This window comes from Crocodylus siamensis, chromosome 2 (genome assembly GCF_052110815.1).
Source record: "Crocodylus siamensis isolate JL-2025a chromosome 2, ASM5211081v1, whole genome shotgun sequence".
In the NCBI taxonomy this organism is placed as follows: domain Eukaryota; kingdom Metazoa; phylum Chordata; order Crocodylia; family Crocodylidae; genus Crocodylus; species Crocodylus siamensis.
Genome location: NC_143396.1, coordinates 273,095,382 through 273,121,130, shown reverse-complemented (window position 1 = coordinate 273,121,130; position 25,749 = coordinate 273,095,382). Strand labels below are relative to the sequence as shown.

Below are 25,749 nucleotides of genomic sequence, written 5' to 3'. Positions count from 1 at the left end.
CAGAGTAATCTTATATTGCCTTAATAGCATGAAATCCTTTTACAAGTCATTCAAAATTTTTCTGGCACTTGGTAACGGATCCAAAAAATTCAATATACATTGCCAGTTGTTTAAGGACAACATGCAACTTTAATTAGGCAATTCTTTCAACTACTATTTGAGCTTGTTAGACAAGAGTGCAAGCCATGTCACCAGAGTGCTTTATTTGAAGTCCCCATAGCTGAAATATACAGAGCAGCTACACAGAGCTCAGTTGATACATTTACTGTCCGTTCCTCTCTAGTTACAGCACTGAGGTCAAACAAAGAGATGGAAAGTAGCTCTTTAATCTTTATTCAGATGAAGCTCTACTTCAACCGCCATGAAGGGCAAACAGCTATATAACAAGCACAAGCAAGATCCATAAGCCCAGGACTGAAAGAAGAAAAAGATAGTTCCTTACATTTATTATAACTATAGTTCTTCAAATTGTTCTGTATATGTAGATCCTATGACCTGCTCTTCTGTCCCACAACTTGTCATCTGAATTCTGGGTGGAGAAGGAAGTGAGAAGCAGTTGGAATCACTAGGCCCTTTATGCCCTTGGATTTGGGAGAAAACATGAGCGCATACAGAGCCATGTGTGAGCCTTCATGAACACTTGTAGATAAAAACACTCCAAACTTATATTCAGAAGGTGAATGCAAATCGTGAGTGGGATCCACGTGCATAGATTATCACACAAAGAACTGTAGTTACTGTAAAGGTAAGTTACCATCTTTCACCACCAAATTACCCAGTTAATTCAGTCAAACCTATTATTGGGTGATAAAAGTAAAGTAAGATAAGGTGAGTTCTATGCACCGTTCCTTGGCGCTGCAAACACAGTACAGAAAGGATCACTTAACTTCCAAATGCAAAGTTGCCAGAAATGGGAAGAAGGGATCTCAGAATCATCTCTCACTCAAAGACAGTTATGTCTAACAGTTCAGAATTCATTAGTACTGAACAGCAAAGTCAATGTGGGGCACATCCTAACTCCTACGGTAAAGCCTGAACACTTGATAGTCTGACACAGAAAACAGTCAAAGATGCAAACAAGAATATTGTAGAGTCTCTAAAAAAACTCAACAGATAAATGCCCTCCAAAAACAGTTTTACTTCTCAGTAAATTAGAGGCTACATTGTCATCTTTTTATCACCTATTCACCAATACTGATTGGTGAAAACACATTAGTCATTAAATGTCTGACAGCTCAGAGCCTTCAAACACCCACTGAACTGTATAATTCTTAGACAGAGAATCATAGTTTTAAAGAAATAAAATGGTTTTTAAAAAATGTTTTTGCTTTAAAGAGACCAAATTGGGCACTGACTTACTGTTTGCCTTTCACTCATACCAGGCATGGGTAACAGAAATATTATTTTCCAATTATCGCCTCCCTTGCCAAAAAAAATCCCATTACCTATCCACATTCCCCACCCTCCTGAATGACATTATGGGGTGAAAAAGGAATGTTTCATTACCTTACAGGTCCTGATATCCCATGCTTTAACTTCTGGGCCAAACCCCCCACAAATAAAAATATTAGGATCACTGGGGTGAAACTTCAGTGTGCTGATTCGAGATTCATTTTTGCTGGTAAACACCTGTGCCCCTATAATTAAAAAAAGAAAGGAGAGGGAAGTAGAAGTTAAAACTTGAACATGAATAGAAGATGGAATATTTCACTTTCACATTTTTATGCAGCAAAACAAAAACAAAACAAAAAACCCTCCAGTTTGCAAAAGCAAATAGATAAATATGAGCATGTTCATAAGTTAAAACATGTGGGATTGTTTTGCTTTAATGAAAAATAATCTCATTGACTTAATTCCATTTACATGGAATTCATCCTACTCCTGTCCTTGTATGCTGCTTACTAGCAATGCCCCTGCACAGGGAGATTATGATGTCACCCATGTGCTCTGGGTAGGTGTTCTACAAAGGTCCAATTACACTCATAGGTAGGGGTTAGTTACGCAGGTTCGCTGGAAGGGTACCTCTCTCCAGAGAAGCCACAGTCATTCTGACGCATATAAGCCAAACCAGTAGCTAGAGAAAAGGCTGGCGTAATGGCATCCTGGCAAAAGGCCCATCATCAGTGGCAGATCTTGCAATTCCAGGTCCCAAGCCCCATTTACTCACTTCAGGTTATTTACCTGAATGTCACAACAGAGGGGCAAACTTCACTCTGAAGGCAGGATGCAATTTGAACAGCCTCACTCTAAGGCAATAACTGTTCCCATGGATACGCTGTTGTCTAAATTTAATTGTGAATGGTAATCTTCACAGGATCCTGTGGCTTAATACTAATTGGCTTGTAAACAACACTTCCAAAGTCATAGAAAACTCAGCCAGACAAATTTGCAGGTTCTATCTCCAGTTCATAGCTGTTATCAAATGAAAGGTGTTAATGTTACATTTTGAAATAGTACTATGCACTGAGGTACATTAATTCAAGTTCTCATATTTGTCATTGCAATTTATATCCCACTGAATTGTGTGCAATACCTGCATTAAAAAAAAAAATGTAATGACCAAATACATACAGGATATATTATGTAGCATGCACCAAATACAAGGACTACTGCAGACTTTAAAATAAAATTAGGGCATTATAAAAACATGCATCACTCCACACATAAAGCAAATAATGGCCTTCCAAACCAACAGCTGGCAACCTTTAACAAGCCACAGACAGGAACAACCCCACTCCAGTCCAACATGGGTTGAGCGGCCTCAGTAGCAGGGGGCTTTTCCTGCACTCACACTGGGGCCAGACAGCTGGGATCTGCACCTGTGCCACCACTGCTTCTACTAGCCAGTGAGGAGCTGCACCAGGACCAGGCAGCTACAGACTGCATCCATTAGACTTCTCTCCTTTTCCCTCCTGCTCTCCTGCCTCCCGCCTGTAGCACAGACACAGCTGTAAGCAACCCCGCCCTGGCACAGTCCCCCACCAGCTGGAACCTGCCCCCATGCCACTCTTGGGGGGAGGAAGGGAGGGAACAGTAGCAGCACAGGTACATCTGGAAACTGCCAGGCCATGGTCCACCTCTTTGTTTCCTAGTCTCAGTGTGAGTGTGGGCATGGGCACAAGCACAGGCAAAGGCAAAGCCCTCCAGCTGTGCAGACCACAACCAGTTGTTCCCTGGGCCATAAGTTGCAGATCTTTGTTTTAGACCAACTTTAACACAAAATAACCTGACTCACAGTAACTCATGATGTGAACAGCTGGTACAAGGTTCAAAGGAAAATCTAACATACTTGATGTCACTTTCTTGAATTCAGAGACAATTTGGTTGGTTTTGATACAGGCAGTGGTTGTGGTTCCTTAATTGGGTGAGTCGATTTGACATGGTCAGGATGCCCTACAGACATTGTTCTGGGTGACTCTAGTGTGTTCTCTCTCTCTCTCTCTCAGCAAAAACAGAAACAAAACCAAACTCTGTGCTGCTTCCAGTGCCACTTGAGCTAATGGTTACATATTTTGGTCCTACTGATAATCCAGGAAAGTTTTTAAGCGAAGCAAAGTTTGTTTGGTAATGGGTTTTAATGGCCCCACTATACAGTTGAAAGAGATATTGGACAACATTGCAGAAACAACAGGCCTTTCCTCAGGTCTGGGAAGGAGGCAGATATAGCTTAAGTTGTTCCCATCTGCCTGGGAACAACCTCTTTGTATTCCACAGGTGCTAACTGCCTTCTCTGTTTTGGATGGTCTTATTTTTTCTGTAATTCAGTTTATCTATTTCAACTGCTTTTTACTTGCTTTGTCACTACTTCTTATAACTTTTCCTTCCTCCACAGGTTACTGTCCTCCTCCCTTTCTGTAAAGGACTATTTTTATTTACATAATGAAGTTACACAAAAGATGTTTCACGGCGTTTAGCTTAGGCTCCACCTGCTTCTTTCCCAACCCTGAGGAGGGCACTTTGTGCTTGAGAGCTTTTCTAAACACCTCTCCCAACTATACAGTTGGTCCAGTAAAAGGTATTACCAAACAAACCTCATTTCTCCCATCTTCCCAGAATTATTAGAGCTGTGACAACACTACAAATCTACAACAAGTCTTAAAGGCCTTGAAAATACCAAAAGGAGAGAAGTCCCTTCAACAAAAATTGCAGAAAAAGAATAAAAGATTCACAGACTAGCAGGCCGTCCTTACGAAGTCACACACCCCATCGAACAGCTATCTGGCTGGATGGCTGCAACTTCCTTATGGACTGGATAAGAAAGAGAAGGGAGACTCCTAAGCAAAGAGGATGGTTCTAGGATCAAAACCAAGAGACAGCACTCAGCCAAGCTACTCCCTGCCCCACTCAGCAGAAAGATCTGGCAGCTGCTTTGGGAATGCAGAACTGGTACAAAACTTTTATTAGAGGCACAAACATATGACCAACAATTCCTGCCAATTCCATCCCACACAAATCAGGTGCTATATATATATATATATATATATTCTGCATTTTCACCAATTCAGAGATTTTTGTACAGCACAATGGAATCCATTTGTGGCAACTATGGCTTGTAAACAAAAGATGTGGAGTAAGGAAAAGGCAGAGGTATTATAATAAAAATAAATATAAAATATATACTATATATACTTTATATTTCCCAGTCCCACAGCAGTAACTGCTCCCCTCTCCCAGCCCCATCGATAGCAGCCCCACCCGGCCCCAGCTCCCAGACCTTTAAAAAAAAAAAAAAAAAAGTCCCACACTCACCAGCCGCTCACAGGGCTTCTGGGGCTCTTGGCAGAGCCCCCATGCAGTGTGGGGCAGCAGGGATTGCCCCCCCACCTGACATGAGCCAGTGAGTGAGAGGCTTGTTTTTTGGGTTTTTTTTTAAAAGAGCTGACACTGGGGCCAGACGGGGCAGCCACTGGGGGGGCTGGGAGAACAGGCAGGGGACAGGGACTCATGGCAGAGCCCCCCACACAGTGTGGGACAGTAGGGGAGAAGGGAATCACCCAGCCTGGCAGAAGCCAGTGAGCGCGGGCTTTTTTAAGTGCTGGGACACTGGGGCCAGGCAGGGCAGCCATTGACAGGGCTGGGAGAACAGGCAGGAGATGGGGCCTGTTTGATCTGAATATTCAGCCGATTTGGTGGCAGCCAAATCTCCTAATCAGATTCAGCCAAATTGATTCAGGACAGCAATTCGAACCACCAAATCGAATCACTGTCCCCCGAATTGGCCAAATCTGAATCTGAAGTGAATACTAGCTGCTTCATACATGCCTACTGAATATATGTCTGAATGCTGACTGGTAAAATAAACCATGAACACTGAATGCAGTAACAATCGCAAAAAAGGGAAAAAAGAACAAAAGTTTCATTTTAAAATGTCTACTACTCCGATATCTCCAAAGCTTTGCAAATCATTAGAAATAAAATAGACAGTTATTGGTTAATGCTTAATTACAATATATTGTTACTTTAACAACAGTTTAATAAGATGTCTACCTTGTAAAGTATTAAGCAAAATATTAAACAACAAAAAAGAGAAAACAACAGAAACACACTTCAAGTGGATAAAAAATGGGAAGTTTCATAAGATTTTTTTGATAAGTACAGAAAGCTACCCTTTAAAATATTCATTTTAACCAAGAAAAAAATTATAAAAGAGGAAACTATATTTTGAAAGTTTTGAATGTTTCAATCTACATTGATCCACATAGAATACAATTTTATTTTTTTTCATTAATACAAGAGATTTTTTTTTTTTTGTTTTGGAACATTTCTTTCTAATTTAGGAATGGATTTTACATGTACAGTCAGTCATTTGGTAACTAACTCTAAAACATAATACTTTTAAAAAAAATTAAGATATATTGTCACTCTAATAAATATCCAAGAATTTAACAACTTGTTTAATTAATATGGTAGAATATAATTAAAGTTTTATATCTATTATGCAGAATGCAAAGTTTTAGAAATATATATAGTTCATTTTACATGATTCATTAACATCTTTTTTTTTAAAATCTATGACAAAAATGTTATGTCTGTTTTTCTTTAGATTAAGACAACATTTCTGGTGATGATCTTTTTCCTGGGGAGAATGCATATTCAAATTTGAGACCTGCAAACGTTAATGTCATCTAAACTAGTTCAAAATTTAAAATGTTACACCGAGGTCTTTTTTAGGACCTTAAAACAGGTACCAAGTTGGGAAATGTCCTGCCTTGTTTAAAAAGCAAACTGTTCTTAATTAGTTTCTTAGATTTAATATGCAACTAACTAATCATTGGTAAGTCAAAGAGATATTCTGCTTTGAACAAAGCAGGAAAAAAGTCTCCATAAAGTACAATGGTACAAGAAAGATACTTAGGAATTTAAAAGATTTTCTGCCTAACTTCTCTTGTTCAAAACTGACCACATTAAAAATGCGCCACCAATTTTTCTGAGAAAAATGTAATGTTTATACAGTTGCAAACATGAGATAAGGACACTGTTTTCTGAGGTCATATTTTCACACAAAGACCATGCAGTCATTATCAAGGATCCAGGATTCCCATTTCCCTTGGAAAAACAGGGAAAAATTGGGATTTTCTCCTGTAAAGGAGAAAATCACGAATTATTTGCTTTAAAGAAGAAAAATGCAGAAAGCCACAGGTTTCCCCTTGCAGGCTGGCAGCCTTCCAGCCTGCAAGGAGCAGGGACTGCGGAGAACAGGGGGAGGATGATTGGATGCAGTGGACATGTGGTTGGCGTACAGCCAGGCAGGGTGGTGGGAGCTGTAACAGGGCCCTGCCTTGTTACCAGGGGTTTGGAGGAATCTAACAGCCTCACACCCCAAAAGCACCTCTGCACGCCCACCCCAGACCTGGGAGAACTCACTGGAGGCTGGGAAACCACAGGATAAAAGACACTGAAAGCAGCCTCAAGGGGCTGCACCTTGGCCAGGGAGCAGGCTGCCTAGAGCCTGGAGTTACCAGGGGTCAAACACCACGGGGAGAGCCTCTTCTCTGTTTGTTTGTTTGTTTGCTTGCTTGATCATTTACTTTGTTGCACAAGCCTGTAGGCTCTGCAAAGTCTGTGAAGGATAAGGGGCAACCAGGAGGTGAAGCCTGAAAGAACTACTGGAAGATGGGGGGTGCCTTTTAGGGAGGGCAGGGAGCTGTGTGGCTAGGCTGGTGATGCCAGGGGCTGGTGCCCATACTCTCAGGGGCAGGGGTGAGGCAGCCAAGAGATGCTGCCTCTGCCTGGCACACTGCAGGAGCCCCAGCTCAGGATGAGGGGTGCCACAGGTGTCCCCTCCTCCTTCTTCCAGCCTGCACTGGGGCCGGACTCACTCTGCCATGGTCCACCTGAGGCACAGTCACCGCAGCAATTGCACTCCAGCCCAGGTAGGACAGAGATTGCCTGGCAGCCCTCACCCTCCTCCTGCTCTCTACAGCATGGCCCAGGCCAGAGCTGCACTTGGGTTTATGCTGCTACGGTAGAGCATGGTGCTGGTCATCCACACTGTGCTGCAGCCCCAGTTCTCCCTGTTGCACCGCAGCCCCAACCCTAGCCCCAGCTTGTGGTGTGGGACAGCATGTGGCGCCTCAGCCACTGCCTGGCCTTCTGCTTGAGATGTGCTGCGTGTTGGAAGCCATCCCTGCCACTGTGTGTCAGGAGTGAGGGACACCAGCATGGATGGGGGCGGAGGGAGCCAGGAACTGTGGGTTGGGAATGAGGGGCCACAGGCAGCCAGGAAGCTGTGGGTCAGCAGTAAGGGCCACCACCAGGGACGGAGGGCTGTGGGTTGGGAGTTGGGGACACTAGAAGCACAGGGGACTTTGGGTCAGGAGTGAGGGGCACCAGCAGGGCCAGGGGAGTGGGAGACTCTGGGTCAGGAGTGAGGAGCATCCGCAGGTCTGGGGAGGCTGTGGCTTGAGAGAAGGGGGCAAAAACATGGGCAGGGCATTAGCATATCAGGACTGCTCGGCACCACAAAGCATCTAGGGGGACAGCTGCAACTGGACCCACATCCTGGACAGCAAAGGAGGCAGAGAAAGCTCTGATTTTCCATGCTAAAAAAACCAAAATCAAATGCCAAAGTATATAGGTATTTAAAATGTATTTTATTATAATGATTGAGGCATTGGTGGGGTTCCAATTTGCTTTAAAATTGTCAATATATCAATAAAACATTGTGTTAATTTATAGTGGTATTTCATTTTAATTGCAGAAAATTGTGGATTTGGGGTTTTTTTTAATCGGGGAATTTTTTTTTTTTTTTTTTTTTTTAAAACAGAGACAACCAGGATCCCTAGTGATCAGCACTGCCTATAGGAAGCACAGCATATTTCTGGCATTTATATCTGATTTACTTAGTTTTACTTCTTGGGGGCTGGAAGCCTCAGGGCACTGGTAATATGATGCAAAAGATCCTGAATCATTAGTTCAGATTCAGAAAATAATGGTAGTGACTAAGAACTAATGACTGTTCTCTGATAAACAACGAGAAATATATTGATAAAAAAGTGACTCAAACTTCTTCATCTCAACTGGCACCTTTTATGGTCATCTCAGTAGAGAAGCAAGCAACCAATTAGACCGGAGGCTTTCAACCTTTCTTAACAAGTGTATCCCTTCTCTGTCAAAGTTCCAGCTCAGGTACCCCTTTATATTTTTTCTTGTTTTTAAGGGGGGGGAGAGGCAAATCAAGGCCCTTGCGGTGAGGGACAGAGTAGGGGTGGGGCTCCACAGCCAGGGCAGAGCACAGGACAGAGATGCAAGTGGCTCATCTGGGGGGCACAGGGAGGGGGTGGCAGCTCCTGCTCATGCACACACCCTGGGAGGGTGTGGATCCGTGTGCCCCTGGATCTGCACACAGGCCAGTGGTGGGGGAGGTAGCGGAGCTGAGGCTGGGGCTGGGGCAGGGCGAAGGACTGAGCCACGTGGGGGGCAGCTCCTGCAGCAATGTGCACCCCCTGGAGGGCATGGGGGTGTGTGCCCCCAGATCTCCACAGGGGAAGAAGGCTGCCCCTGAACGCTGGGCCCGGCGCTGGACAGTTCCTGGTGGGGGCTGAGCTGCGCTGCACTTAGTGCAAGTGATGGTGGCACTGGGAAGGGATTATGGGGGGGTTACAGCAAATTCTGGAGTGGCTGCTGCCCCCCTGTAGCCCCCTCCCAGCACCGCCACCGCCCACCCCAAGCACAGCCTGGCCCATCCCCTCAACTGGGAAAAGCCCAGTGCAACCACAGTCACAGCCAGCAGTGGCATCCCGCCCTGCCTTATGCAGGTCCAGGGGCACATCCCCATGCCCTCCTGGGGTGTGCACGGTGGTTGGAACTGCCACCTGCCTCCCCTGCCCTCCAAATGAGCTGTGGCTCCTCTCCACACTTTGCCCTGGCTCCTGCCACTGTGCACACCCCCAGGAAGGCACAAGGGGCATGTGCCCCTGGCTCTGCACATGGGGCACAGTGGACTGCAACTGCAGGCTGGAGCCGGCGCCGGGCTGTTCCCAGTGGTGGCTGAGCCAGGCTGCACTGGGGGCGGGCAGTGGCGGCACTGGGAGGGGGCTACTGGGGGGTAGGGGAGCTACGGCAAATTTTGGGGTGGCTGCAGCCCCTCCTGCAGCCCCCTCCCAGCACCGTTGCTGCCCGTTCAGAGTGCTGCAGAGCCCGGCCCAGCCCGCACTGGGAAGAGCCCTGCACAGCCCCAGCACCAACCCACAGTGGCATCCTGCCCTCCCCCACAGAGATCCAGGGGAACACGCCCCTCATGCCCTCTCAGGGTGTGTACAGAGATGGAAGCCACCCTGCCTAGGCAGCCCCTGCCCTACTCCCTCCCCCACCATTGGGGCCTCTATCTGACCCCTGGCCCCTTCCCTTATAGAATACTTATCAGCCAGAGCAAGCTGCTCTCCTGGACACCTTCATGCTGTGCTGCAGTTATGCACATGCACACGGCATTTATTGGCCACATTAGGTTTGCATACCCCTAGGACCTTTTTAAGTACTCTTAGGGATGCACATACTCCCAGTTGACAACCACTGAATTAGACCACCCATAGTAACCTAGCTTCTGACCCCTAGAGTAGATCCTTCTAGGTCTAGGCTGAAATATAGTGAAAGGAAATTTGCACTGTAACATTTGAATATTTGTGGTTAAAGAAAGGATTTTAGTCTGTAGGACTGATCAATATGTAATAACAATCTAAGACAATAACATTTTTAAAAGGTACTTCTGAAGAAAATATCAATCGCTTCTATTGTAATTCAGTAAGAAGAACTTATGGCTGATATTTCAAATGAGCTCCATTCCTGCACAGGCATAAATCTGGTGCACCATCAGCACTGCTAGGGCCAGAATCCATGGAAATCCTGGCCCTGCATTGTCATGGCCCCACCACTGCTGGGGTCTCCATGGAAACTGGCTGCAGCAGTGCGGGCAGGGGCTGCCGGGAAATGGAGTCCAGCTACCTGCCGGATCTGCCATTTTGCCCACCCCTGGACAAGGGGTTACAATGGACAATAAGTTGAATATAAGTAGACAATAAGCCAGCCATGTCCTTGTTGAGAAGAAGACTAACAGCATATGAGACTGCATTAGAAGGAGCATTGCCAGCAGATTAAGGGAAGTGATTTAACACTGGTGAGGTCACATCTGGAGTAAGTACTGCATCCAGTTTTGGGCCCCCCAATAGAAAAAGGATGTGGACAAATTGGAGAAAGTCCAGCGGAGGAAATGAAAATGGTTAGAGGCCTGGGGTACATGATTTATGAAGAGAGGCTGAGGGAACTGGGCTTATTTATTCTGGAGAAGAGAAGACTAAGGGGAGATTTAATAGCAACCTTTAACTACCTAAAGGGTAGTTCCAAAGAAGATGGAGCTGGACTGTTCTCAATAGTGGCAGAAAACAGAACAAGGAGCAATGGTCTCAAATTGTAGGAAGAGAAATTTAGGAGGGTACTAGGAGCACTAGAACAGGTTACTCAGGTTGAAGAATTTCCATCCTTGGAGGTTTTCAAGACCTGGCTAGACAAAGCTTTGGCTGGGATTATTTAGTTGGAGATGACCTGCTCTAAGCAGGCGGTTGGACTAGATGACCTTCTGATAACCCTTCCAACCCTAATTTTTCTATGATTCTATTATTCTAATGGAAACAGAAGCCGGTTTCTCATTGGATAATATTCTTTGCGTCTTGTAATCCATCTTCACTGGGGATTTTGTTGTACAGAGATATGACATCCATGGTTGCTAATATGCTATTAACTAGAAGCTTATCAACAGAGGCCAGTTGCTGTAAGAAATCTGTGGTGTCTTTCAAATAGCCAGCAGTTCCAGTGCCATATGGGAATAGGATAGAGTCAACATAGCCAGAAAGTCCCTCCATGTTGGCACCAACGCCAAGAGAATGAGGTGTTCTGGACTGCCAGATTTGTGGATCTTCAGTAATAAATAAAAGATGTCTGGCCTGGGCTCCCAGAATGTGGAAGCAACTATAGTCTCCTGTGTTTCTTGTATTGATCACTTCATTACTTCTTGTCATGGAAATATTCCCTCAGTCTTAATCTGTGGAAAAACGCCTTGAGGTCTCCATACAGCTGCACCACAATGAGCAGTGCAGCGGGGCAGATGGGAAGACCACTGGATAATATAAACAACTCAGCTGGGCTGAGAGTGTGGTTACATAAACTAGTGGCATTACAGTGGATTGTAGGGTTGTTGCTGGAGTACGCAAGTTTAGAAAGATTACTTACAGTACCCCTCTCCTATCTACATTGGAAGATGGGACAAACCCTACGTGAAAGAATTAATGCACACTGAACTGACAGACACAAAAAGACTTGCAGACCTGTGACCGAACACTTTAACATCCCTGTACATTATTGCTGACCTCAGGGTACTATTCTCAGACAGCAAACTTTTAAAAACTTATTTGAACAAGAACTTGTGGAAGAAGAAATCATCCACACACTGGACATCCAAAACTCTTGAGGAAGGCAATATCTTTTATTAAAGCATCTAGATGCAAACAAAAAAAAATTATTTGCAAGCTTTCGGGTTCAAACTCCCTTCTTCAGGCAGAGAAGTCAAAGATTGTAAAATTTCTCCCAGAAACAGAAACAAAACTTCATATTGCACAGGAGAGTTGAAGCATATTATGGGTCTCCTGGATGGAAAAGTTCAGTTGTGAAAAGTTGCTCTGCAAGTATGCAAGTATGCAAATTAGGCTTCTTGTTTACTTTAAAAGTGTCTGATGGTAGGCAGGATGCTGAATTTTGGTCTTTTTTGTAAAGTTGTTTCATATTTAACGGGATAACTGAGATGGTACATTTCTTCTGGGTAGGAAAAATCATTTTTGAAAAAGTTGTTCTGTGAATATGCAAATGAGGCTCAAACCAAGTCTGAAGCAGGGGGCTGAATTTTGCTTTTTTCTTGGTCAACCTATATCCCTGAAACATGGAAGATACTGCAATTAGCTGTTTTGAAAGGGAACACTTCTCAATTGACCATGCATACTTTTGGCACTAAATATTGTCTCAGATGGCAAATTATTTAACCTCATACTTTTTAAAGCAAAGACTAAAGTGCAGAAAGTTTTCATACATGAGCTTCTGTTTGCTGATGATGCTGCACCTTCAAAGCCTCACCAGCCACTTCACCCATGCCTGCCAAGAGTTTGGTCTTGCAATCAGCATCAAGACGACCAATGTTATGAGCCAAAATATTGATTCACTACCACTAATCACAATAGGATCTCTTGTATGGAGAACTGTTTACAGGAACAAGACCAAGCACATGTCCTGATCTCCATTTCAAAGATGTTCGCAAGAGAGATATGAAGGCAATGAACACTGAGCCAAATGACTGGGAGAAGATTGCTAAGGATCAAAGCACTAGGAAACAGTTTAACTAGGTGTGGAATCAAGGCTTCTGAGGAAAGAAGAGCCCAACATGTGCAAGAAAGAAGAAACTTCAAGAAGAACCACATTCAGGACGGTCAGATATGCACTTCACATGTGATAACTGCAGAAGGAACTGCAATTCAAGGACTGGGCTCTACAGCCAAAATCACATATGTTCAATAAGCGGATGGAGAGGAGATGGGGCTGACTTTGAGGTTTTTAAGAGTCTATCTATATGAGAATTAATTTTTTTTGGATTTTTCCCAAGCTAAAGAAGGATCCGAGGTCATAGCAGCCAGGTCTGGCAGGATCAGCAGGAAGGCTGATGCCTAGTGATACTGGCAGGCCTTTCAGGAGATCTAGGTTGTAAACCAGGGGTGGGAAAAATGGCAGATCCACTGGGCTCCATTTCCCAGCAGCCCCTGCATGTATCGCTGTGACCAGTTTCCATGGAGACCCCAGCAGCAGGAGGGCTGAGACGGAATGGGGCCAGAGTTTCCATGGGGAACGCCCCAGCAATGCTGGCAAGGAGCATGGCTGGGTGGGGAGCTGCTCTGGGGCTGGGATCTTGCAGCAGTGACAGCATGGTCCGCAGCCAGGGCAGAGCTGCAATCCGCTGCCTGCATACCCATGGGCCAGACTTCACCTGCTCCTGTTGCAGACAGATGAAAAGATGGAATAAAAAGACGAGCAAAGTTTCTTGTCTTCAAATCTATGGTCAGTTTTGCTTGTATAATTCTTTTCACTTACAGAATAAATTGATTTGTGGTTTTGCCTCCTCACAGACTGCCTGTGGAATGAGTGATAATCTGGCAAGTGATATTCCAGACTAGCCCATTCTACAGAAAGGGTAACCTGAAATTTCTCTTTCACAACCGAAAGGGATGTCACCTGGAGCTGGTAGAGATTCCCTTGCTGCAGCAGGTTCAGTACAAGGACAGCAGAGTTGAGGTTTGTGGGGATAAGGAGTTATCCCAGGGCAAACCTCAGTCTGTTCTTTGAGACAAGTGGCAGGATTACAAGGAGATATTTGTGGTGCTGGGGGTGCCCCACAGACAGATTTATGACCCCACATTCAACTTGTTACTTGTTCCATACTCAGTAACTAATAGGCACAATACAAAAGAACTAGGATTCACCCTGAACTCATTTTGTCTCAATCCAACACTCCAAAATTAGCCTCTCTCATAAGAAAACTAGGGAAATATGATCTAGATGAAATTAGGACAAGGTCAGTACACTGTTCATAATAAAAAAAAAAAACAACCTCTCAATGTGTGTTATCAAAGGTTTGCTTTCTAAGTGGGAGGACATATGTAGGGTCATGAAAATACCTGCCCCAGGCCCAGTATTATTGAAAAATATTGAACAAATTGGAATGGAGAAAGCATACTTACAGATCTTGTGAATGATGCCTGGTAGGCAGAGACTGGAAATGGAGAACAGGACCTGAATTTAAAGTGACCTTGACAAATTAGAGATCTGGTGAAATCAAAACTAAGGACCTCTGTAGTACAAAACGACAAACTGATTTGCTCCAAAGAATGTATATATTTACTATGCCTCAGAAGCTCCTACTCTCAGGATAAAAGAGATTCATTCAACTCATTGGCCACAGATTATGAGGGTTTTTTATTAATGTACTTGCTTGTATTATGGCAAATCTATGATACAAATTAAGATTTACCTCTTTGTTCCCATGTGATGTATCATATTTTATTGCATATAACACGCACATTTCTCCCCAGAATCAGCTCCTATAGATTACGGTGCACGTATTAAGCTGGGAAGCTGATTTTCTGACCAGGATATAAATTCACTGCTTTGATTCCTGCTCCATGCTGTAGCAGCTGTTACATCACTATTCAGGTAGCAGAGACAGTCAATTGACTTAATGACTCATTATTCTTCACTCCAGAGGTGTCAATTCTCTCTCTGTTTTTAATTGTCTTGATGTTCCACTAATCAAGCGAACCTTTATTAAGACAATTTTGCTACCTGCTAGCTGCTTCTGATCTCTCCACTCCTATTTCACATTTTTGGAGACTCTTTAGCTCTTTTTAAAATCACAGATCCACCCAGTGAGACCAGTCTTCAGCAGCAGGTAGGGTTTCACCTTTAGTAAACAGGAAACGGAAGCTCAGTCAACTGCAAATTAAGGCTCTCGTCCTGTTCTATACAGCCATAATCCTGGGAAAAAATCTTTATTTCCTCCCCACCCCTTCATTCATAAAACCAGGCAAGTATTATATTCTAGGGAGTGGTATAAGTGAGAGAATATGGTCTTATTTTTCTGAAGTGGGGAAGCAATTGCTTCCCCAGTCCTTAGCTTCCATGACATCTGTAACAAATGTTAAGTGCATTTTCTGCAACACAATGGTCTTCTAGAGTGTTTCTCTTTACTTATTTATTTATTCATTTATTTTGAAGTTATTATATTTAAAAATTAAAGGCACACTGGTAATATAAGCTTATGAAAAAGAATTCTGATAAGTCATGAACATAGTTTCTGCATGTTTTATGTTGCAGTCCACTGTGAAACTACTCAACCGAGATATCAGATATTTTAAAGGCTATTTAACATTCTGAGTCTTTCCCACAAAGTTATCTGATAGAGAATGTTTCAGTAACTGAGACTGACTGAACGCAATACTTCTCAGATTCACACATCCAGTAGTCCAATGCAATGGTCTTATATTCCATGCACTGAGCTCTAACATAAATAGGTGAAATAATGGAGCCACTGACTGGAGCAGAGTTTTGATACTGACTTTGGATAGGGTTTAAATTTCACTTACATGTGGACTTCAGTAAGGATGAAGACTAGGTGAAAGGGTATACTGTACCTACATGGCTAACTATATTGCTAAAATTAATGAAGCTCCTTCTATTTTTCCCATTTGTTAATGTGAGTTAACTTAGAGAATCTACTCTACTTTTTATGCCTTTGAGGCCTTTTATGCCCGTGTAATTTTCCTTTAAAATATCATGAATGCCCCTTCAAGAGGGCATATTTTACAAATTAAATAGTAATACTAAGGACACAAAATAACTTCTAATGTTAATGGATTAATACTGGTACTCTTTGCATGGAGGACTTTTCAGAGATCAGAATGATCCTCTGATACAGGGGTCTTCGACCTTTATGGTCAGGGTGCCAGCTGAGAAGTGGGGCTGCTTGAGAAGTCCCCCTGCAGCAAAACCAGAAGTGCCGGCAGCATCTCTGCGGTGCTGCCACATACCCCCTGGCACCTTCCAAAGTATCCCCAAGGGTATGTGTACCCTCGGTTGAAAACCCCTCCTCTAACAGGTAAAACGTGATTGAGTTCTATCCATGCATGCTGGTATGACAAGATGGCTCCAGTTGCCTCATATGTTGCAGTCGCTTTATGCTACTCTGGCCCTTAATAACACTATTTGAGGGTGATGAGTGTTCCCTTCTCTGCTCCCACACAGGGGAGAGGAGACCTATGACAGCCTGTCATCAATCAAGGCAGGATTTCCAAAGCATTTTATATTCACCGAACTCTGAAGTCCCACTGAAGTCAATGGTAAAACTGTCAGTGTTTTCAATGGGAGTAGTTAGATCAAAGTGGAAAGCTTCTGAAAATTCTTCTGCTTTAAAAACAGTGTAAAAATCAAGGGAACCTTATTTACCTTTTGGAAATACTCTCTACAGAGTGTCACTAAGATTTCTGTATCACATAAAAACCCTGCTAAATATAACAAAGGCCTTTTGGCCATCTACTCATAATAGAGTATTAAAGTATTATATTAACTTTTAAAGTCAGGCTAAGATATATTTTATGGCCTTTTCCAGCTAAAGTCGGTTGGACTCTGTAGAATATGATAATAAAGAATCACAGACCCCAGAAAATGATAAAAATATTCTCATCCCTTTGAATCCCAAAGTAGTTCACAAGTCATGTATACAAAGCCAGTTGAAGGGCAACAAATCAACACACCTCAACTGTGTCTAGGAGGAAAACTCTCAGCCAAGGACACCTAAACAAACCCCTACTGCTTCATATCTTATGTTTTCAGTTTCAAAGACTCCAAGTACCTTAGAAAAATCAAGCCATTGTTCTTTGAGGAATCATCTAAAAGACTCCCAATAGAATAAAAAGGCATACGATCACAGCTACAAAGTGGAATAGAGGGAGAGCTGTGTCAACTGCTTTGGGATTAGTTCCTGCAACTGCTAAAACTGATACTTAAACAAATACAAATAAACCACACCAGTTCAAGAAATCTAACCAAGGTCCCCCTCTTGTGAACAGAATGTGTAACTAATGTTTATGGCAATTATGGATGCCCTTTACTGTTATTTGGGGGTGGAGGAGAGGGAAAAATGTATAGCACCAAGCATAAATATGACTGAACATTTTCTCTGATTCATGGAATAATGAAAGGTTTGATAAATGCGATATTTTAAATATAAAAAGGAGAAGGCTTCACTTTCATAATGAAACATTATACTTTATATGCTTTAGATAATATATACATATTTAATATATTTATATAATATATAATAGGATACTGAAAAACAGCAACCAATAACCTTTGCTGTGGGGAATATATTTTCCATTGGATTTTATACTGAACATATGTAGCAAATGTTACTACTCGAGTATTCTAGTGCATTTACCACACACAAGTGTTATTTGTTCATTGGAAAATTAAAGCAATGTTTTTTTCATTTGTTTTAGTAAGTTATTAAAAAAATCTAGAAAGGTGACAAAAGTACACTGTAAAAAAAAAAATAATGCTTCCCATATACATTTTTTGAACTTACTAATATTCAAGTCCCAAGCACGTGCATGTGTGTGTGTGCGCGCGCACACACACACACACTAGATACTCACCATACAGGCAATTAAGTACATTGCCAATTGTGCTATGTAGGGTTGCCAACTATCAGCAAATTTACTGTCAGTAAAAAAAAATCAAGCCAAAATGGATGCAAGCAAAGTCAGTAAAAATCTTTAGCTATCAGTAAAAGCAACAAAGCAGCCACAGACTGACTGCAGCTCTGAAAGAGCACAGCAGTGCTCCCTGGTGTCTGAGTGGGAGTGCAGCACCCTGCAGGAGTATTCTCTCAAGCTAAGTACAGTCAAAAAGCCCAAGGCTGAATAAATTCAGTCTTCACAGGTTAGTGTAAACTGTGTGGATTGAACCAGTTAGCAAGTGAACAGACATTCACTTTTGATTCCGGAAATGAAACTATATGCTTGCAGTGGCCCAGGCCAAAGCTGGGGGATGCTACAGCACATCTCCCTCCTCAGCTGAAGCAGACAGCTCCGGCCAAGGCTAGCCTGCCAACCCTGTAAAGCATTCTGGGATGCTGAGGGCCTGTGAGTTAACTTGAGTCTGGAGGGGATATGGGACAGAAATTCAATAAACCGATTTAACCTAAATCAGTTAAGATTGATACTACATCCATGCAGGTTTATCTTAAACTAGTTTTGGCCATTTTAAAAGCAGTGCATGTGCACTGAACTTCTGCTGTGTTACAGATTTGAACACAGGTTTCCAATCACTTAATTTTTATGTAATTTTTGTCCCTAGCCTCAGCCACACTTCTGCATCCCAGGATTTCTGTAATATTGCTGGGGTACAGGTAAGCTTCTCTGGAAGTCTGTGATGGGATGGGATGGGATGGGATGGCAAGACCAGTGGGGGTAAGGCTGGGGGGTTTGATGGGGGGACAGAATGATGCAGGGTGAAGTGGGGGCATCAGGGTGTGGTGGTGAATAGGGGGTCTCTGGTGGGGGGATGCAGTCATTGGTGTAGTCAAGCCAACCCAAGAAAAAATTTTACTACTAAAAATTTACTATTACATTTTTTAAAAACTTTTTGCTGACAGCCAGACTTTTCTATTTCTCTTTAACTTTTTGTTATGGTTGATGTTAAACTTTTAAATTTGAAGCCAATCCTTCCAATTGGGGCTTTCCAGTGGGGTAGGGCCTGGAAGAATAGTTATATTTACATTATGTAAAACATATATCAGTAAAAAATATGTCAGTAAAAAGCTTACAGGTTTTCAGTAAAAATCTTGGGTTGGCAAACCAGCGCCATGAGTAGTCCCATAGAAATCAGCAGGACTGCCCACATAAATAATGTTAGATTCCTATCTAAGCACTTTTTGAGTCAGGCCTGTTTGTTGCAGTATCCAACAATGATAATTTGAAATGAAACCATATTAAACAAACAATATGATAAAGTCAGAATAGAGGTCAGAATTATGCAGAACAGGTCAGAATAATGTATCAGACCTTTTTTAGAAAGACTTGAATTTTAAAAAATTAAATAAAAGCCATTATTTTAATCACATTAAAGTACAAGGAATGATTTCTATCCTAATCTCCTTCTTATCTCAGTTAACTGAACCCTTTATCCCAATGGTTTTATTGTGAAATTGTTATATACGCAAAACTAACATTAAATACCACAGGAAGTTTTGCCCCTATAAACACTGTATGATCACATCTAAATAAACACATACCCTTCATTCCCACTTCCAGAAATAATCCCCATAATCCTAACAGTGCTGACTGGAAGACAGTACATTTTGAAATTTGACAGAAAGGAAGAAAAAGGGGAAAGGACACACCCTCCCTCCAGGATAGCCATTATCCCAACAGTCACCTGGAATGTAGCATGCTCAAGTTCAAGTCCCTTCTCTGACTCAGGTAGAACAAAATCTCTCTTAGAACCCCTTCATGAAAAATTTAGACATAAGAAATCTTCTCAACAAAGATTTCATTAACTTTCTGTTACAAAAATTGGTTAGATTAATTGATACTTTCCTACACACTTGCAAGTCCTTCCAGCACTTCCTAACATCATGCGTTTGATCACCTTCCAGTGCATTATGAATTTGACCCAAGTTGTACCTGGTGTAATAAGCTTTGAAAGTAGCAATCACACCCTGGTTGAGACGCTAAATGAGGGAAGTTGTGTTCGGCAGTAGGAAAACCACTTCCATATCAGGGTGAGCAAATTGCAGACTTTGTGGGTGGCCTGGCGCATTGTCCAAGATGAGCAGCATTTTGAAGGGCAGCTCTTTGGAGTCTAGGTATTTTTCTACCTCTCGGATGAAACAGTTGTGGAACCAGTCCAAAAATAAATCAGCTGTGACCCAGGTGCTCCTGTTAGACCACCAAAAAAACAGCAAGCTGTGCTTATTCTTGCCCTTTAGTGGCCTGGGGTTCAATGCATGGTACAGCAACATAGGTTTCACTATGCAGTCACCCACGGCATTAGTGCAGAGGAAAAATGTTAGCCTGTCCTTGGCTACCTTGAAGTCTGAAGCCTTCTTCTCCTCCTTGGAAAAGTATGTTCTTGTTGACATCCTTTTCTAAAACAAGATAGTTTTGCCTGCGTTGAAAACCTGTTCGGGCTTGTAACCCTTTTCGTCAATGATTTTAAGAAGCTGTAGGGGACAATCCTGCGCTGCCTCACGGTCTGCCATCAACTTCACATTATGTAGGCTGTTCCTCTTTTTAAATTTCTCAAACCACCCCTTACTTGCAGTGAAACAAATTGCACTGCCATCACTACCCCCCTCATCACCTGACGCTTGTGCAAAATACTTCCATAAGCTCAAAGCCTTTTCGCGAATCACAGGGCCATCCATGGGTGCTCGTTTCTGTGCCATATCGTCAATCCAAATGCTTAATGCTTTTTCCATTTTCTCCATTATGGGATTACGACTCACACATGACACTTTCGCACTAGATGGAGCACTTGCAGCAATACTATCCCTTACGTTTTTCTCTTTTTTCTTAATGTATCACACAGCGTACTCGTTAATGCCGTACATGCTACCTACCAAGGCTTCACTAAGTCCACGTGCAAGCTTATCCAATAATTCAACTTTCTTGCTTACACTCATCACTTTTTTTTCCCTTTTAGCCTCTCGCCCACTCGCTGCACTATCATTTGCTTTTCTTTTAGGTGCCAAGATTAAGGGCATGCACAGCAACAAAGTGTGATTACGCTGCATGGGGAGACAGTGCAGCGCACCATGACAATTTGAATCTGCGAATCACGAGTCTGCAAATAGTGAGGGTTTCCTGTAATCTCTTGCCTGACTTCCAATATATGATGCATCATATCTTGCATTTATTTTATATAGTTCTGTGATTTTCTTCTCAAGAGCTCATATTGCTCGTCTTAAATTAGAATGCATTATTTAACAGAATGTATTCCTTCCTTGTCCTTCCTACTTTTTTCTGCTGCTCACTACTTCCCTTCTGCATATCTTGGGACTTCCCCAAATGCACCTTCCAAAACCACTCCGTTAAGTTTAATAGCAAGCACTTAGATCGGGGTCAGCAACCCCCAGCACGTGTGCCGAGCATGGTATGCGAGGCCATTTTGCTCAGCATGCTACCACCAGCCCCGGGTAGCTGCTGCCAACCACAGAGCCCAGGCTGCTCCCAGGAGGCAGCTGGGAAGCTGCAAGCAGCCTGGGCTCCGTGGATGGCAACAGCTACCCAGAGCCAGGGCTGGGTGCAGCAGGCTGGCATCAGCTCTGGACTGGTGTGTGTGCATGCATGCCTTGGAGCAGGTGGTGGCCTGAGGCAGTGCAACCCTGGTCTCTGCCCCACTGCCGGCACAGAGCTGATGACTGGCCTCCGGAGCCTGGCGCAGCTGTTTGTAGCCAGCCTGGGCTCTGGGCAGCTGCAGCAAGCAGGCTGCAAACAGCTGTGCCAGGCTCCACAACTCCGGCATCAGCTCCATGCTGGTGGTGACTGCACGCTCACCTCAAAGTGGACAGCAGGGATAGGACCTGGCCCTGTGGCACTGCAGCACTCCTGCTGTCTGCTCTGAGGTGCACACACCAGTCGCCACCAGCATGGAGCTAATGCTGAAACTGCCTAGAGCCCAGGCTGGCTACAAACAGCTGCGCCGGGCTCCAGAGCCCCACCATCACCTCTGTGCCGGCAGCAGGAGAGAGACCAAGGTTGCACTGCCTCAGGCCCCCCCACCGCCCGCTCCAAGGTATGTGTACACACACCAGTACAGAGCTGATGCTGGAGCCTGGCACCACTGTTTGCATCCTGCCTGCTGCAGTGGCCCAGAGCCCAGGTGGGCTTCAAGCAGCTGCTCCGGGATCTGGAGCAGGGGAGCTCTGTGCATGGGAGAGGCCAGGGTTGTGCCGCTTCAGGCCCCCCCACCCCCACTGTCTGCTCGGAAGAATGCGTGCAACTGTTTGCAGACTCCCAGATGCATCCAGCCCCATCTCTGGGTAGCTGCTGCCAGCTACGCAGCCCAGGTTGCTTGCAGCAGGGCTTGCAGCTGAGCCCGCCTGATTCCCACCTGCTCCAAGCCCAGCACTGGCCCAGCCCCCCTACTGAGATGAGGCTGGCACTGCCCCTTGCCAAGAGTGCCGCACCTTTGCAGGCTCAGCTGCGTGGAGTGAGTGGATGGTTGGGCTGATGGGCAGGCTCTGGGCTGGAGCCTCTGCTGGTCGCACTACAGCCCGGGGGCTGGCTTCCCAGGGAAACACCAGGGCTCTGGCAGGCCCAGGGCATTGCTGGGTCAGACTTTGTCTGGTGGCCCAGCAGCCCAGCTCTGTGCACCCATGCATCTGGTTCTGCGTGTTTGTCTGCCTCTTGTTCTATGTGTCTGTGCATGCACACATATGTCTGGTTCTGGTTGTGCGTATGCATATGTGTCTGCTCCTTTGGGCAGGGAAATAAGCTGGAGAGCCTGTTCCCTGCCCAACTTCGTGATCACAGATCTGGGCAGGGAACTGGTACCCGAGCCGATGCCAGCAGGTAGCTCCTACGTCTTCCTGTTTCACAATAGGGAAGCTGGAGCTGGGAGATCTCTCAGCACCAGCTCTCTGGTCACAACTCATTTAAAGTGACATTATTATACACTATAGCACCATTTGCATGAAATTAATATATTTAAAGGATTTAACAGTTAGTTCAACCTGGGCAAGGAATGTAATTAAAACAGAAGTCCAAAAGTCCCCTTTGTGAAGGAATATGTGTACTTCTGAAGTTAATCACAGAAGAAATCATCTTAGCAGTGATGAAGAGTAGGGAAGGATGAATGATTCTGTGAATTAATGTAAATCAGTCTCATAGCTGGCTTCAGGTTTTTCAAATGGAAATGAGGCTTTTTATATCAACCTAATTTGAATTCCAGAAGCAAAATATTTGTTCTTTCTTTGAAAGAATTACTGAAATGAATGACAAAGACAGGGCAACTGTACAACTTGCAAGAAAAACAGAAGTTTTAGATGGGGTATGCAGGGAAGGGTCATGCTCCCTGTATTATTATAAAGGTTTGTTTTTCTAATATTCTTGGGCTTTGATTTCAGAGGTAGTGGATATCAACACAAAAACCAGTACTGCCCTCTTCGTAAAATGAGGATTGAGGAATCTCCGGTATCTTAATTGATTAGAAATACACAGTTTATATTTTAACATAGTTGCATCATCAGCCAATTAGCAACATAAAACAGTCAACTTGAAAACCAGTAATGAAAAGGCCATTTACAAGACTGCATTTAATGAACTCAAAACCAGATAAACTGCCACTGAGACTGCTGTCAGGGTCTTAAACACTAGCAATATTTTATTATTAAAATTAGCCAGAGAGGAAAGAAAATACTAAAAATAATTAATCCAATGAAGAGTTCTTTGAAATGTTGATTCATGTTAGTTCTGTAAGTCAAGCAAGTAGAAGATATGAACTATTAATACCTTATTTACTCAAATACAAGATGACCCTTAATATTAAAAAAACTCCAGTAATTAGATTCTATATCTGGAAAATTTATAAATGTGTTACAATTTTCTAAATATAGAATTAATGCCTTGATTTTTTCCCCTTCCCACTCCTACAACAGGCAAAATAAATCTGGAGGGTCAGGTAGCTCCTTTGCCCTCTGCTTGCCCTCCCAACTTCTTTTCCCTGCAGCCCCTTCCCCCGCTCCTTACTGTCAGACTCTGCTCTCCCTGAACACATGGAAGTGAGAAGCAAATTTGAAAACACTGACATAGAAATCAACATACCTGTAGTAACTTGCATATATGGAAATGATTACAGGTACCCATAGCCAGGGGTCATCCAGAATTAATACATGATGCCTCTTTTGAAACTGCTGCAAGTTCTAGCAGAGGTACTCTATAAACACACCATAAAGCAGCACTTCTATTTATATCCAGTGCAAACGTGTATTTTTTATTTTGTGTCTCAGGCCAAATTAGCCAAATCAGTTCCAAATTCTATTGACTGAGCAGAGCTCAGTCATTCAAACCTGTGTGGTGCTACCACCAGCAAGTATCCTCACTCCCAGACTCTTCAGCCCAGGGCATCAGAGACACCCAAATCCATAGCAGTCATCCTAGGTGCAGGCCCAAAGCCCAGAGGCTTTGGAGTTCAGTGCCCCCAGGTCATGCTTATTCTTAGCCAAAAGACCAAAGGAGCAAGCTAGGGAGAAATCCCCCATCCCCATAAAAAAGATGCTTTAACCAAGTTCTTCCCCTTGGGAAGCTATAGCAGACTCTCATGGGAAGGGACCCGCCCACAGTGCATTGGACAAGTCTCCACCCTTAGCTACACAATGCCATTCATTGGGTATTAGAATAAAAAAAGTTGAGTTATGGCATGACACTAGTCCAAAGCCAAAAGGCTCATACTTTACCACATACTTCACTGGGCTGGGCCCCAACAGAGACAACAGTATTTCAAGCCATGATAACCCCAAAGCTCAGCACTGGTCGATATGCAAGTATACTCCAGATTACACCCCCCCCACAAATGATCCAGGTGTTAATTAGTCCCCACTCATGACTGGAACCTGGTATTCTTATCATGAGTCCTGGGATCCTAAATTTAGGTACAGATGAGGCGCAGGGCAACCTGATCTGGCTCCAACTCATGAAGAATGGGGCCACACTAATCATATGTGAGAGGCTGAGAGAGAGGGGTGACAAAGACTCTGGGTAAGCTCTTTGTGGAATGGTTGCCAGACATTTAAGGCTGGTTAACAAACAGGGTTCATTGTTAATAGGAAAGAAGGGTGCAGCTCACCTTTTGGAGTAAAGAAGAAGTTGCAATGTATTCAGTGTAGAGGCACACCATGACTTGAAAGAGTTGGGACTGAGCAGCACTGAGTACAATGAGCACTATCATATAACTTATTCAGGTGGGCTGCACTAACCTATCCTTGTGGGAGGTCCCACCAACATTTTTGGGACCAGGGGAGTCTGACAAAGCTAGCTGTTTGGCTCCCAGCCTCATTACTGCACTGGAGTCTTGAACCAGCGAATGTCTGGTGTAGAGGTGCAGGAAGGATGGAAGCCCTGAAAAGCTGCCTGTCAGGGTTCCACCCCTCCACATACCTGAGCCTCACTGTTTCAAGGCTTGGTGTCTAAGAAGGTCGGGAGCTCAACAAACAGCTTTTTCAGGCTCCCACCTAGCCCCCACTGGTTGATGGTTCAAGGCTCTGGTACAATGTGGAAGCTGGGAACAGTTTCCATGCTGTGCCAGTGTGACTCCCAGACCCTTCACCACATCAGAGCCTTGAACTGGCTCCCATGTAGTACAGGGCTGGGTGCTCCTAGTCCCTACACCACATCCAGAGCCTCAAATTGGCTCCCGGGCAATCCCAGGGCTGAGACTCAAGAATCAACTGATTTTCAGGTCTCAGCCCCAGAACAGCACCTGGAGCCTTGAACCAGCTCCTGCTCATGGCAGGAGCCAGGAACAGCTCCTGTGCCATTCTGGTGTCACTCCTGGTCCCTGCATCACACTAGAACCTTGAACTGACAAGACGCCCATGTGATGGAAGCCAGATGGGAGCCCAAAGCTGTTTACTGGCCTCCCCTTACTAGTTCAAGGCTTAGTGAG

At 44.0% G+C, this 25,749-nt stretch overlaps 1 protein-coding gene across 4 annotated transcripts in view; it reads right to left on the bottom strand.

Moving 5' to 3' along the window:
• The window catches only part of WDR25 (WD repeat domain 25), a 157,644-nt gene that overhangs the window by 40,930 nt on the left and 90,965 nt on the right, over positions 1 to 25,749 (bottom strand). For all 4 annotated transcript variants that reach the window (XM_090034022.1, XM_090034019.1, XM_090034020.1 and 1 more), the window contains exon 4: positions 1,507 to 1,637. In XM_090034022.1, coding sequence (XP_089890148.1) covers positions 1,507 to 1,637 — 131 coding nt within the window. The remainder of the gene's footprint in view (positions 1 to 1,506; positions 1,638 to 25,749) is intronic.